This window comes from Medicago truncatula, chromosome 1 (genome assembly GCF_003473485.1).
Source record: "Medicago truncatula cultivar Jemalong A17 chromosome 1, MtrunA17r5.0-ANR, whole genome shotgun sequence".
Taxonomy (NCBI): Eukaryota; Viridiplantae; Streptophyta; class Magnoliopsida; order Fabales; family Fabaceae; genus Medicago; species Medicago truncatula.
In genome coordinates, this window is record NC_053042.1 from 55,776,901 (window position 1) to 55,793,536 (window position 16,636).

Sequence of the window (16,636 nt, forward strand, 5' to 3'; positions counted from 1 at the left end):
CTTCAATTGTAGAGTTGAGAATGACGCGTGCACAAAAAAGCATTATGATACTCCACCAACATATGCATAGATACTTGAGTCTCTTAACCATTTGATCTAAGGTTTGATTTCTGATTAGTGCGTATGAAAAAACATTTTTTTGAAAAATGTCATCCCTTTAAACGAATCTCAATTACTTGAAGGGAATTAGTCTCGACTAATGCGCATGAAGAATACAATTGGTTTTAAAAAAATTGATTACGGCTTAATAGTATATCAAAAGGGGCTTTGTCAAAAAAAAGTATATCAAAAGGGGTCAAAGGGGCATTCTTCAACCATTCGTTTCTTTCAATTCTTTTCTTTGGTTTTTAATGAGACCAAACGAATTGTCATATCAAGAAAATAATGGTAAAGATAAGGAATTTGTCAACTTGTTATATTATAGAAAGTAGAAACAAAAGCTAGTGTCAAACTGTCTACAAGAAAAAGACAAGAAAAGGTGTACGACTCTTCCTGCATGATTGAGGTTTTAATTGAAATGGGTATGTATGCTAGTAAAAAATGTCTATCACACAAACCCCACATAGAATGCCCTGGTTTTCATATTGGAGAAATTTTGTTGATGACTTTTTTATATCAGTGGTGCATGTCTTAATTATGGGTTAATATACATGTCAACTTTTTAAGTATGGATTAGCCAATTATTGGTGGATTGTTAACATTTGATCAACCAGTCAAAAGTAAGGGATGACTCAATCAAGAGCCCATCCCTCATCATGAAATTTTGAGCTTGAAATCACCCATTCCTTGGATTTCATTTTCTGTTAGCAAGCAACCCATGATTCTGAGTAATGACTATTGCATAAGAAAAAAACTTCGCCCACCCTGCATTCCTAACTCGATATAAACATTATTTTAGTCAATTTACTTGTTCATTTGATCTATAATCATCATACTTTGACTATCAGACTAATCAAATTAAATTTAGTAAAACTTAGCTTACAAACCAAGCTACCTATGGTTTTGGTCAAAGTGTGACTTTTCGTCTTCCAGGATGAAAACTCGATATAGCGTCTGAAAAATAGTTTATAAGCTCGTGGTGAAAAACCATTACCAAACAGAGCTTTTTTTGTCAAATGAGCTTATAAGCTATAAGCTCATTTGAGGGTCTTACCAAACAGACCCGTGCAGAAAATGGAAAATAATTCACAATAACCAAATACCATTTGCTTACAGTTTGTGGTCTGTATGAGAAACCAGTAAAGAAAAAGTCCAGCTACGAACGGAAAAGATGGAAATAATCCACAAACAAGCCTTTAGGAATACCACCAAGCTAAGGTACAACAAAATCAAAGCTTGGTAGGTTTTTACTATTAATTCACATAAAAATTGGCTAACCATTTGTGAATAAATTAATAAACTTCAAACTAGAGAATTTATCTGTCCCCCTACATTTTTTCTTGCTTATATCAAAGACTGAAAGGGCTAAAAATGACAACAATATGGAACGTGTCCACTACATATACTGTCCTATTTTGTTTTGTTTTTCTTTTCAAAATTAAACTACAATCAAGCCGTCCTCATGACCAAACGATATCAAATCAACAATGACATTGAGTTTTCCTGCATGCTTCAAAGTGCAGTAGAAGCAGCTATTTGTGGGTTTGGGCATTCCGAGAGATTATGTCCTTTTTGACGACACCCGTAGCACATCCTATTCTTCCTCTTGCCACTTGCAACAGAACTTGGTTGCTCAACAGAACTTGGTTTTCCTCCTGCACCTGGTTGCTCAACTGCAAATGATTTTTCACCGGCACCTGATTTTTCACCGGCAACTGATTTTTCAGCTATAACTGATTTTTCAACTGCGATTGATTTTTCACCTGCACCTGGTTTTTCAACTGCAACTGATTTTTCACCTGCAACTGGTTTTTTGTTCAAAGGAACCGCACAACTTATCCTGACAGGCCTTCCAAACAAGACACTTTGGTCCAATGCAAGTGCTGTCTTCAGTGACTGACTATCACCGAAATCAACGTGAGCATACCCTCGAAATTCTCCCGTTTCCTTGTCCATACCAAGTCGTATGGCCTTCACATTGCAATTTGAGAAGAATTTCCTTAGTTCTTCCTCTGTTATTTCCCATGACAGACTTCCAACATATATTCTATTATATCCCTCCTTCATTTCTGGAGTAAATCGGGTTGCTTGAGTTGCTTTACATGGTTGAATTTTAAGAAAGAGTCCTCCCCTGTTAACATTAAATGTTTTATAAGCATGAAATGAAAAATGAGTGAATGCAGCGAATTATAAAATATTGATAGTGTTACTAACATGTCAGCTCCATCAAGAGCCAATGCTCGTTTGGCCGCTGCTTCAGTCTGCAGGAAGAATGCCACAGAAACGTCAACAAGTTGTCGAAATGCTCCATAATAAGAATCGATTTTTGGAATTGTAAGGTGTTAACTATAAGTGAGAATAAACTCGAAAATAATATATGAACCGATGGAAATAGACCTATAATGTATTGCTAATATAGCCTGCTGAAACATTGCAATCAATCCTACCATATAAGGAAGCACAAAAAGAGTTTCTAGATTTGACTTGAAATTGCAAAATACCAACAAAATAAAGCTAAAAATGCTTGTTTTAGCCCTCACCTTAAAACTAATTATGGCAATCCCTCTAAACTTGCCAGTGTCAGGAAAAGTCATGCAATTAATTTCAGTGATGGTGCCACAGCCTTCAAAATAACTGTGAATGTCATCCTCACTTGAATAGTAGGGAATTCCTCCAACATAAACTTTTGTAGCAACATCACCATTTTCTTGACTGCATGGACATTACAGAACAGATAATCACTTAAAAAACTGGGACAGAAATCTCATTGTATGTCAAATAACAACAACAGTAATAACAACAATCAAGCCTTATCCCACCAAGTGGGGTCGGCTACATGGATCAATCGCCGCCATAATGTTCTATCATATATCATAGCCCTATCCAGCTCATTAATCTCTAGTCTCTAGATTCATAATAGTTTCAATTAAAGTTTTTCTAGGTCTTCCTCTGCCTCTAGTGATTTGACTACTCTCATCTGATTTACTTCCCTTGGGCTTTGTTTGGGAGTTTGGTGGGGAGGGGAAGGGAAGGCTCTGGAGGGTTGGAAATATAGGGGAAAATTGTAAAATCTTTCACATTTTTTTTTTTTGAGGGGATCTTTCACATTTTTTGAAAGAGTAATTTTTTAGAGAATGATAAATTAACGTTTATGATTAATATATTTTTAATTTTAAGAATATTATAACTACTTAGATTGAATTTGAAAAATTCATCTAAACCCTCCAAAACCCTCCTCTAGTACAATTTTTGAGTTCCCCCAAATGAGGAGGGTTTTGAATTATGAAGAAAAATGAAACCCCAAAGCCTTCCCCTCTCAATGTCATCTATTTCTTCCACTTGCTCCTTCCTTTTTTTGCAAACCCCTCCCCTCCCTTCCCCTCCAAACTCGCAAACAAAGCCTTACTATAGAATCTATATGTCTTCTCTCTACATGTCCAAACCACCTAAGCCGAGTTTTTTACCATCTTTTCTACAATAGGTGCTACCCCAACTCTCTACAATATTTTATATTTTCAATTATAATTCTATATCTAGCATATTACTCTTACCACACATCCAACGCAACATCCTCAATTATAATTCTATTATTGCATATCAAATAAATAAAAACAAAAAATGCAGCATTATTTAATCTCAGAAACACTACTATATTTCTTTCCTTCACACAAAATCAATATTAAGTATATGTTTGGTTCCACTTTTAAAGTATCATTGATTTTGCCTCCAGAATTGATTCAAACTTGCGCTAAAATTTGTAACAATTGCCTCTACAATTGATTTTTAGTACCAAATTTATTGTTCAAGCATATTTTACATGAATGTATTCAATCATAAATTCATTCAAAATCAATCTTTGTTACCATAGAACCAAACACACATTAAATACAAATCCAACCATTACATTGTTTGAGACATTTATCAACTGAACAAAATTAACAATGATAAATCAACCTTCATAAGTAAGAAAGAAAAAGAAAAAGAAAAAAAATAGATAAATCACCTTGTAGTGGTAGTAGTGTTAGCCAATTCTACAGATTGTGGCATTTCTTCTTGATGATTAGAATCATTCTCCTCTGCAATTTTGGCCTTACCATTTTCCTCTGCAGTTTTGTTCTTCTTTCTCTTCTTCTTCAATTGATTCTTCTTCTTTTGCTTCTCCTTCTTCATTGATTTTTTTGCATTCTTAACAACAACCCCATTAGCCAGATCTTCATCATTCTTTTTCACAACCCCATCAGCCACACCATCATCCTCCTTCTTCACAGCCCCATTAGCCACACCATCTTCATTCTTCTTCTTCTTCTTCTTCTTTTGCTTCTCCTTTTTTTCAATTGATTCATCTTCTTTCTCTTCTACCTTCATTTTCCTCTTTTTGTTCTTCTTCTTTCCCAAACCCTCATTACCAATTTCCTCGTTTTTGGTTCCTTCATCTTCATTGGATTGAGTTTGTTGCAAAGGACGAAGCTTTCGGAGTTTCTCTCGCTTAGTTAAAATGGGTTTGTTGGTGGAAGAGTTAAGAAGAAGTTTAAGAGAGTTTGAAGATGAAGAAGAAGGTGGATTAGATTCAGCGTTAATCTGGTTTAGGGTTAATTCAGCTCTAAGCTTCTGTTTAAGCTTTTTGTTTGATAGAACCATTCTCAATCTTACGCGAAGAATTTCAACACTGGGTTTTTGGTTCTACTTCAATCAATTTTTAGGGTTTCGATTCATTTGGGGTAAAAACAATGCAAAACGACGCCGCCTCCTGAAGCTTTTTGTTTTGGTTTTCCTGTGTATGTAGCTTTAACTAAGAACTGTGAAGAGAGGGAGGAGACGGTGTTTTGGGCCTTGGGTTAAAACAAGTAGGGAAGTTATTTTGGGCCTTCCGGGAAAACCCATTTGATATTGGTAGCTTCGTTTTTACTTTTTCTTATATATTCGCATACACAACATATTGGAGGCCTCCATATGTTTTTTTTTAAGCAGTCAAAATAGCTAACTGAAATTGACACCAGGGATGATTAAACCTGAAATTTTGAGATGCACACTCAAAGATCTCAAGCTAAATTGGAGCAACAATATACCATCACAATTCCTTCATTCCATGTTGTTTTTTGGGTGCAATTTTATGACATACCAACTAGATACATGATCAAAGGAGAAAGTTTTGAAGATTCAATGGCGAGTTAATAGAATATATATGACTCAAGTTTTTCTTCAGATTTTTTGAGAACTTTCATAAGAATTAGAGTATGTATGAGTGTGAAAAAGAATCTTAAACAAGGGGAAAAATACATCTAGCCAATGGAAAAGGGAAGACCGATCGATTCAAATATGAATGATGGGCTCAACATTGGATTGGTCTAATGTTTTTAACGCGCGCTTCCTTGATGATATGCACGTGTTATAAGAATTTTGATCATCTCACTTCAAAAATTGATCTTTACCAATTGAAACTTACCAAAATATCCCCAATAGCAGTTTACAATCGTTTGCCCCCAACGGTAGTTAACTGCTGCTTGCTAAATGAACTAATGACAGCTAACTGTCATTGAGTTCTAGCTTACATCAGAATAGCAACAACATCTCCCACACTTCTCCAAAATACAAATCAACCTCTTTTCATTTGCTTAACATGTCATTTTCTAAAGACAATAGAAAACGATAGATGATAATTTATAGTTTAATTTCATCTTCGTTCAACTCAGACAATTATATTACATATACACGATTAAAGAAGCCTAACATGTCATTCTCCCTAAGGATGTTGTATCATGTTGTTGGATTTTAGCTAATTCATATAAGTTTATGAAAATGTTACATTGAAGTGTCTTGCTTAGTATAAGGATTCACTAGTCTCTTTTAGAAAACTCAAAAGAATTGAGAGAACATGTTTTGTATTCTACCTAATGAGTTATGCATATTTTCACATCGAATTTCTTCATGTAAAATGAGTAATAACGAAAGAGAACATGTTTCAATATTCTTTTGAACTTTATCATACTACCATGTCAACTGACACGTTTCAATAGACAAAGGAGCATGAAAGTTCAAAACAACATCTTAAAAAAAGTAATTGCCTTTTTATTCATTTTTGCAAAAAAAAATTAAAATAATCCTTCCGAGATTTTCTTTTTTAATGAAAAGGATTTTTCATTGACCTCTATTTCATAATAAGTCTCCTTTTTAATCTCAACTGCTTCTTCTTCCTACATACACAAGTTTTCATAAAAAGTTATCATTTAAGACATTTAAAGAGTGCTTCATAGACACTCGTTAACATTAAAAAAAAGACTAAATTAATCAAATGATCCCTCAACTAATTCTCAGTTTTCGTTTTGGTCCCATTAGTCCAAAAATCATCATTTTGGTCCCTCAACGTTTGCTCCGTTATTCGATTTGGTCCTCACCGTTAGTCTTTTAATTTTTAATATTCATGATGCGATTTTAACCATTTGATTGCATGTCTATTGTTTCTAATAGTGAGCCATCATCACCTAACTTTTTCACATTTATTCATCTCCTTCAATCTTCATCATTATGTTCATATAAACCCAAATTTTTTTAACAGTCAGACCAAAAAAATGCTAGAATTGATTGAATACTTCACTTAAATCTCAAATTTTCATCTATAAACATCACTAGAACAATTGTTGATCCATTCGAAATTGCATATCTAACATAAATTCAAAACCATTTTATGAACAACACCATTAATTATTCTCCATCAGAATCCATTGTTCCTCATCCCTACCAACAACAACAACCTAAAATCCAGATTCAACCCATCAAAACATTAACAACAATAGGGAAGAGATTTGCATCTCCACTAACATGTATTATTGTTGCTATTCAAATTGTTGCTGTTCTACCTCGTGATACACAAGAACAATGGATGCATCACTCTCTTTTGCCTCTGTTACCTTGCCTCCTCAAATAACAACCCTGACATCATTATCAAATCAATTCAACAACAAAAACATCATCATCAATTCTTAGAACTCCAACAGGGAAAAATAAAGGATGATGAAAATACATATAAGGGACAATTGATTTTAATTATTATATGACCCTTGTAAATTAAATAAAGGACGATGAAAGAGGACGCTATTGATGATTCTGTGCTCGACAGAGAGAAGGAAGGGAAGAAGCAGAAAGGAAACGACGATAGTGAGTGATAAGAGAAATTATATACTGTTTGTTGAGAGAGAAAACATGAATTGGTTTTGTGAAAGGGTTGTAGATCGATGAACAATAGTTAATAACAGCCAGAATTAATAATAATATTTTTTATGGGTTAATCGTAAATACAAATCTTGTTTCTAAAAGGAACCAGTTTTTTTTTTTAATGGGTTTTATGAGTTCATGAATTTATGAATTTCTTTTTCAGTGATGGTGGTGTAGGGATGAATTTATGATGGTGGTGTGTGATGAATTTGGGAGAAGAAGATATGAAGATTCCTGGAGACGAAGGCATTGTTGGTGATGAAGGAATTCTATAATTTTTTTTTGGGAACGCTGAGATAGATCTGAGAACGAAGATGAGAGACAAACCATTTTTTGTGGATTTTAATATATTTTTTTTGTGGGTTGTTTGAATTTTTTCTGGGTTTATTATTAATAGAAATCAATGGTGATGATGATGTTGTTGTTGATGATGGTTGATGTTTTTGAATTTTTCTGGAAAAAAATCGATGAAGATGATGAAAAAGAGTTAGGAAGAAGATGAAGGAAGGGGGAATTAATTAGTTGTTGTTGACTCACTATAAGATAAAATACACTTACGTAATCTAATGGTCCTCCTTTTTAAAAAAAATCAAACGGTTAAAATTAAAATAATTAATAGGATCTATGGTGTATCACTCTTAAGGTTGGTTCACCATAGACATTTGAGGGATCAAAATGATGATTTTTAAACTTATGGGACCAAAAAGAAAATTGAGAATTAGTTGAGGGACTATTAGATTAATTTAGCCTTAAAAAAAACATTGCTTTACATAAAGGTTTCTAGTTCGATAGAAAATGATTTGCTAAACTAGTTCTTACAGCAAATAAAAACCATCATCCCTCTTTGTAATGAAACTTTTTTACGAATTGTGATAAAAAAAAAAAAATAACTAGCATATCATGATATCATCATTATTAGCCTCAATACAAAGATGCACAATTTTTTATAAAAGAAATTATATTTATACAACCACTTTATTATATTTTTTTGACAACTTTATCTCTTATATTCACATTATAGTATTGTTACTCTCTATCTCTCTCCTTTTTTCTCTCTCTATTATTTTGAACTAACAAGAAGAGAGAAAATGAAAGTTATCATCAAAGTTGTTCAAAATAGTTGTACATATATCACTAATTTTTTCTTAAAATGAAAATTATTATTAACGTGAATGCCCGAGCAGAAGATGTACCCGGATATCTAAAAAGACTACAAAACACTTCCTAAACAGTTAATGTCAACCAGATAGTTTTTACATTCATTCTATGCATTTGAATTGTTCATGGTTTATGGAATGTAGAGTCTTTAATCTTTTAAGCTTGATAACGGGTTTGAGTTAGTTTGGTAACAAAAATGGTATTTTGTAAGTCAAATCCGCTTAGACCAACAGAGAGATTAAACTAATCAATCTTCAGATAATCAGTGTCGTCTCTAAGATTTTGAATATTATTGTGTGTGAAATATAAAATTGGTATTATAATTTTGTATTAAGTAATACCATGTACGTACGCACGCACGCACACATACACACACGTGTAAACACACACTTAAAATAAATCGAGATCTTACCAAAATGCTACCAAACTTTATAGATATAGTATATTATGATAGAAGTCTCTACAAAAGATGGGATGATAATTAGATTTCTTGATTCAAATTTATGTTATTTTAGTTTCTAATGATTTCGGCTCATAAAATATTCATATTAAAAAAATATATTAAGTGAGTTTTTATTTCTTATAGGAACCGATGAATGAGTCTTTTAACCTTTACTCAAACTATGAATCATTAAAAGCCCAATTAACCTTCAACAAATTATCTTCTAGTACACTCTTTTCTTCTTATACTTTATCTCGAGTTCTTTGACTTCGTCGCTTTCCTCTCGTGCAGTGGTCACATTCTTTTGGTATCTTGACAAGTGGAAATGCAGTTTGATTTGAGTGACTTGTTTTGCACCCACTCCTTGTATAAAATTAGGCAAATTCAATGGTACATTCAATAAATTTGGATGTATCGGTACACTAAGTTGTAAAATTAATAATAAATGAGTTGTTTTTTTTTTAAGAAAAATAATTATTTTCTATCTTTGACAACTAAGATAATTAAATTTTATATACCAAAAGTTTCGACGAAATAAAATTTAATTTTTAAAATTTTTTATTACTCATAACAATGAATATTGATTATTTTTTATGACAAAATGTAAATTTTGTAATATGATCCTTATAAACAATGAAATGATTATTTTTCTTATGAAATGATGTTTTATAAAATATAAATATTGACAAATACCTTTTATCACTTTAATTTATATATATTTTGTGAAACAAGAGTACCGGTACACTCAAAATTATGAGTGTATCATAGAAGTTCCCATAAAATTATGCCCAATGCATTCTATAACGCCCCGATTATTTCTCCTTATAAATGACTTTTCCCGGCACCTTACGAATTCTTTCTGAGCATCTCAATATCAAAAGGGGCATAAGATTCATTAGGGGTTCCCTGATCATTGGGTAGGCAAGTTGGTGCAAGGCTAAAGCCGAGTTGTAACTGATACAACCCATTGTCCCTACGAGTGGTGCATTAGGGAAGTCACCACATAGATACAACACTTGTTACTTCTTTCCACTTAGGGTACCATCGCACTTTGTCTGCTTTAAGTTCAACCAAGATCTATGCCCATTTTTTTAGCATCTTGTGCCTGTAAGTCTAGCAACCGAAAGTCTTTAATAGGCCAACAATCTTCATAACCACTTTGAAAAACATCGCTCGTCATCTATACGTAAAGAACTAATTGACAACACAACAATCGTTTACCTGTCTTTTCACGACACATGTTTAACGTATAAAAAACATCCGCCAAGACTCTTGACACCTTTTTTTTTCCTTTCCTTTTCACACTTATAGTTATAGAAGACCCATATTGCTGCCAAACTAATCACATTATCTGCACTTGGAAACAAAGCTAAACCATAGATCGTCAAAGCCAACATATCCATAAACTTTTTTCCATTCTCCATTATTAGCTAAGGCTTTCAACAGATCCTCTAAGTACTGCCTTTTGATACCACTGGTTGTATTCGTGTTTTCCTTACCTATAAGGTGGGTCATAGAATTGTAATAAGCAGGAAAGTGCCTCTATCTAAACATCCACCCTTAACAAATCCAAGATCTTTCCATACTTCTTCTTAAAGTCATCACGTTCTTCACAAGTTAACCGCTCAATAAAGAGATTCAAACTCTCAATATCTAGTTTCTTGATCATGACGGGTAGTCTTCCTCGTTTCTACTTTCTCAAAGATATGCTCCGTATTTAAAATGCTCCAACAAATTCAACCTACAAATTAGATTTTTATTGTATAAAAGATAGGCTCCATAGTCAACATATTTTTAGATTTTATTATAGTAGAAAATATTATATATCCACTGTTATGAGCGATAAAAATTAATTATTATTTTATTTCACTGACAATTTTAGTAAATATAATTTTAGTTTAAATTTTTTGAATATTTTGTGCAAAGTATAGAGAGAGATGCGTGGGTGATGTGAGCTTGGAGTTTTTTTTTTTAAGAGCCAAATAATTTTATTAATCCCTTGCTTTAGACCCCAAACTTAATTTAATTTTTTTAACTAGTATATATGTATATATATTACTAATAGTAACGAGATATTCAACAATTTTTTAAGGTTCGATGTTTCCATGTAAATGTTGATTTAGTGATTCATGCATATAGCAACAATGAACAAACATATATATGTTCAACTTAACTTTTTGTTTTTGGTGGAATATAGCTAGTTTCCTGTTAAAAATCATTTTCCAAAATCAATTCATTCAAAATCTTAAACGATGATCATACTGTCGTACGATATTTAAAAGGAAATGATTGACCAACTATGTGTTTGGGTAAATATGTTGGTTAGGTTTAGCGGTTGTTGTACTTGGATGGTGCAACAATGTAGATGCAGCAATTGCTGAACTATCTAGTAGTTATAGAGGATTTAATTTGGTGTTATAAATACATGCTAAGATATTATGAAAATGATTAACCTTAATTATATTTCTTAATTATTCAAACCAGTTTGACAAAGGTCAATTTTGTTTAGTTGTACAAGTTCACTGTTTGCAATGATAGTAAAGGTTTGAGCAAAATATGTAATTAGCAAAATAACAAAATAGGGTTTACTAAATCTGGTCTAGAATATACATAATTTTACTCAACTTCATGGCTGTATATATACATTTTAGAAAATCAAGCAACTACGTAGTAAGATGAATGAGCCGTGTATAACTGATTTGGAAAAACAATGGTATTAAAAAAGAGCCGATCTTAAGGCTTTTGGTGCATTAAACGAATCAATAAAGCTGTGCCTTTTTAATTATGCAAATGTCTTATAATTTTTGTTGCAAAAAATTCATTCAGACAAAATGGGAACTATATTGAGGTTGATGATTACAAAAGGTTGAGCTCAAAGAAAATGCAAAAGAAACCGACAAAATGTACCTTTTACACTTCCATCCTTTGGAACACATAAACAAGCATAAACAATGATACACACAGCTTGGAACTATTTTTATCACATGAATGCTATCTCCACAAACAAGATACTTAATGGTCAAAGATATATGTCATGATGAGTTTCCTTTACTTCTAATCAATCAATAATAATCACCATACCCAGAATGTGCGATATTGTTCTTGGAGATTACCTTGTAAATGTTAGCAATAAAATAATCATCAACCAAACTACATTTCTTTCTTTAATATATGTCATGAAAAAGAAAAACAAAACATGGGAAAAGTAAAGATTGAAATGTTGTGATGAAGATAACATTTCAAATAATAGTTTTATCACTTTCAGAATACTAGAAAACAAGGCATCCAAGGTTCAATAAAGGTTTCCACTTGTCGTCACTAGGACAAAAATGAGAGGGAGCCATAATTTTTCTCAATGATGACCTTAAAATTACCATCACCATCCAGAAATTAACATCAGCACACACATTATGACAATCCCACAAATTTATCTCTCTCAGTCGTGTGCAGTTTTCTACTACGTGCCCGACTCCTTTCTCTGTGATATGATCACACCGTTCCAAGTCCAATTGTAGTATCCCACAACAACTCTTTGAGATCACATACAATGTTTCATCATCAATTTTTGTCTTTGACAAGTTCAACACCTCCAATTTGGAAACTTGAAAGTTCATTGAAAGTAGATTCAGTGTTGAACAAGATCTCATGTCCAAGTGAATAATTTTACAATATCTTAAAACTTCAACGATACCGTCAGATATGCAATAGCAATGGCAATATCTCAGGTCAAGCACTTGCAAGTTTGGAAAAAGAGAAGCCAACATTTTGATGCTTTCATTCTTCAACAATGGATTGCGAGCCAAATGGAGAGACTTCACTTGAGGGTATACAACAAAGTCCAGCAAAGAATTAGAGTTCTTATCACAAAACTTTCCAATATCACTGCATTCCATTATGATCTTGCTGAGGAAAGGACAGTTCCTAACTAGTGACAGCAAGGTTAATTCAGTGATATTACAATGGCTAAGGTTTATAGACAGCAAACTACCAAGAACCGTAGACAACCCAACAACATATTGATCATTCAAATAGAACGAATATTGAAGATCCAAATGTTGTAAAAATTGACATTTTGATAACAGACAAAAGATTCCAGCATAACTATAATCTGTACAATTTTTGAGTGAAAGTCTCTTCAAAGGCAGACCTTCCTTTGCAAGAGATGAGAGCAAATGGTCTGATATACGCAAAGACGACAAATCAAGACAGGTCAGACCTTTCAAATTCCTTAAAGAGCTAATCATCTTCGAAGTAGCGTACATTCTTTGACACCCATCTATCTCAGAGGAAGAAATGGAGAAAGACTTCAAATTTGGTGTCTTGCGGATGGCAGAAGTAACGCCAGCATTGGTTAAGTATCTGCTGCAACCAAACAAGATTATCTCTTCAAGAAACTCAGAGTTCTTGCAAAGATGGAAGAGTGACGAGTCGTCAATGTTGTAATGACCTGATAGATTAAAAGAAAATTAGAGTTACAAGAAGTCAATGTTCAACTTCCTGCTGGAAAATGAATTTTGGGTTAATAGGTCTTTACCCCCCTGTAATATAGGGCATTTTTGGTTTTGCCCTTGTAAAATGAAGATTTTCAAGATTGCCCCCTGAGCCCTGTGACTCAGCAGAATCTATGATGTGGCACCTAGATGGCCTTTTCTTTTTATTTTTTATTTTTTTTGCTTGCCACGTGTAAAAAATAGTTTACACGTCAATTTTATTTAAAAAAAATTAAAATTTAAAAAAACGAAAATCATATTTTAAAAAATCTGAAAATTAATAAAAAAAAATTAGATTTTTTTTCCGAAAATTAAAAAACATTTAGATTTTTTTCCAAAATAGAAAATTGTCTTATCTTTTTCAAAATTAATAAACATTCAGATTTTTTTCGAAATAAAAAAGTTTTTTTAATTTTTTCTACAAAGAATGAAAATTCTGAAAAATATTTTAATTTTAAAAATTTGGATATAAATGTTTTTAAATTCCAACTATTTAATCTGAAAAAAAAAAATTGATTTTAATTAAATTTTTAAAAAAATTTTAAATTTAGAAAAAATTCTGATTTGTTTTTGAAATTTTTGATAAAATCCAGTTTTTTTTTTAAATACTTCCTAATTTCAGAAAAAAAAAAAAAAATGCTTTTATGGTATACCATTTCCATTCTCGAACTTAATATGATTCCAAATTTTCCAAAAAAAATTATACGAATTAAATTAAAATTATAAAATTCGAAAAAAAAAAAAAAGTATTATCTAATTTTTTTGAATTTGTAAAAAATATTTGAATTTTTTTATAATTATTTAATTTCAAAAAAGAATTTATAAAATTTCTGGAATAAAGATTTTGAAATATAAAATATTTTTTTATTTTAAAAATTAAATTAAAAAAATCTGAATGTTTTTTCTGATTTTAACAAAAATCCGGAACTTAATTTTTTAAAAATATCTGAATTTTTTTTTTGATTTAAAAAAAAAATAGATTTTTAAAAAGAATCTGGAATTAGGAAGTATTTTAAAAAAAATCTGGAACTTCATTTTAATTTTTTCTGAATTTTAAAATATTTTTTGTTTTTAAAAAAAAAATAGATTTTTTTTTATTTTTTTTTTAATTATAAATGACATGTAAATTATTTTTTACGCTTGGCATCCAAGAAAAAATTGAAAAATAAAAAAAAAATGCCACATCATAGATTCTGCTGAGTCACATGGCTCAGGGGGCAATCTTGAAGAATCTTTATTTTACAAGGACGGAATCTAAAAAAAAAATTTTACAGGGGACAAAACCAAAAGTGCTCTATATTACAGGGGGGGTAAAGACCTATTAACCCATGAATTTTAATGAATTTCTTGATTCCAGCCAAATATGAGTTGTATGTAAAGTAATATATGTTTGAATCCATTGAAATAAAAAATTATGTTGAACAATAAATTAGAAGGTAAAAATCATTAGTCAATGTAATTGACAAAAACATACATTAACAAAATACAAAATAACAAGTTTGAAGCAAGTTTCCTTTATCTAAATGAAACCAAACAGGCAAACATACATTAACAAAATAACAACAGTTAAGGTTTAAGGTAGCTTACTATTAAAAGCTCCTGAGAGATCAACCTTGCGGAGTTTAGGAAGTGTCAATGGCAATATATATGTATTGCTTTTAACTGATTGAGGGAAACTAATGTCAAGTTCTTCAAGGAAAGGAAAACATTCAGCAATGATGATAAGGTCAGTTTGACTGACAAATAACATGTTAGAACAAGTGAGAGAGGTCAAAGTTTTCATCTTTGCTGCTAAACTTTGAAACCCATCTTTAGGGATGTAGTGATTGGAGACATCAAGCGATTTGAGGTGCATAGAGGAAAAAGATATTTGGCGGAGAAGCGTGTCAAGGTCACTGTGGAAACACGTTAGGTCGAGGGATATGAGGTTGGTAAATCTGTGGAAAAGGCTAGGGAGGAAAGGGATGGTTGGATCACATATTTTGAAAGATGGTCGACAACGGTTGGTGATGGAAAGGAACTTTTTGGAGACGATGGAAAGAGACTCCAAACTGCGGTGGTTGAGAAATTTGATGACATATTCCCAGCAATCTTCTGGTAAATATGAATATTCTGCCATTGTTTTTTCTTGTACCGATCAGTTTTATTGTGAATATGAAATCGGTGATGTGTGGTAAAACTCTAATACCCTAATACGGTCATCGTCTACAAAAAAGAAAGAAAAGAAACCCTAATACCGCAATCTATATACTCCTGTATGTGTTATGGTTGGTTCCTAAATTAGGTCTAAATCATAGCTCTCAATATAAGATATGCAATTATCGACAAAAAGAAATACAAGATATTGAATGATTTTATTTTATTTTATTTATAATAAAAAGATACTATGAATACCATAATTATCTTAATAATTAATTTAAAATATCAGATTTATGTTAGATTTGAATTCTAAGATTGTTGTAACAAAAAAAAATAAAAATTCTAAACCCTATTCAACTGCTAATGTGACTAGATTGTTAATTAGCTGATACATAATATAAGCTCTATTGTCCCCGACCTTACTTCAGTTGGTTGGGATACTGCATGAAATATGCAAGATCCGGGGTTCAAACCCCGACCACTACAAAAAAAAAAAAATATAAACTCTATTCCTTCAAAAATAAAAATATAAACGTTATTCAAATTGTCTTGTTTATTAGGACAATTAGGCCCTGTTTGGATTGACTTATTTTAAGCTTATGTGGGTTTATCTGCTCCCATAAACCTTTTTAAAGGTGTTTGGGTAAATCAGTAAAAATAACTTATCATAATTTCATAAGCTGCTTATGCCATAATTTAATGCCCAAATTTTGAGCTTCACAGACAGCTTAATACGGAGCTTATGCCATTATACTGTGACCTGCTTCGATTCCTTTTGTTCCACTTTTTTCCAAACATATATTTTAATTATTATGGTAGTTATCTTTGGCGGTGCATGACTAACACACGTAACAAGATATGTATTTTTTTTTTGTTACGTAACAAAATGAAACTGATTAAAAAAAAAACAAATTTAACTTGCTTTTTTTTAGGCTTAATTGATCTGCCGGTCCCTTAACTTATTTCTTTTATTCAATTTGGTCCCATAAGTTTTAACTTTCTCAAACACGTCCCTTAACTTATTTCTTTTATTCAATTTAGTCCAATTTTAATAATTTTAATCCCCTAAAAAAAAACCGTTGGATTACGAAGGTCTATA

At 31.8% G+C, this 16,636-nt stretch overlaps 2 protein-coding genes across 2 annotated transcripts; both read right to left on the reverse strand.

Annotated features, from left to right (window-relative positions):
• Positions 1–1,240: 1,240 nt before the first annotated feature.
• Positions 1,241–4,889, reverse strand: LOC25485710 (protein gar2). The gene is made up of 4 exons (XM_013614987.3): positions 4,103–4,889; positions 2,640–2,811; positions 2,314–2,360; positions 1,241–2,230 (listed from the first exon to the last, which is right to left on the reverse strand). Exons 1-4 carry the CDS (start codon positions 4,735–4,737, stop codon positions 1,612–1,614), a joined length of 1,473 nt encoding a protein of 490 aa, XP_013470441.1. The 5' UTR covers positions 4,738–4,889; the 3' UTR covers positions 1,241–1,611.
• A 7,288-nt stretch (positions 4,890–12,177) lies between these two features.
• Positions 12,178–15,517, reverse strand: LOC25485711 (F-box/LRR-repeat protein 4). The gene is made up of 2 exons (XM_013614988.1): positions 14,986–15,517; positions 12,178–13,355 (listed from the first exon to the last, which is right to left on the reverse strand). Exons 1-2 carry the CDS (start codon positions 15,515–15,517, stop codon positions 12,178–12,180), a joined length of 1,710 nt encoding a protein of 569 aa, XP_013470442.1.
• Positions 15,518–16,636: the final 1,119 nt, after the last annotated feature.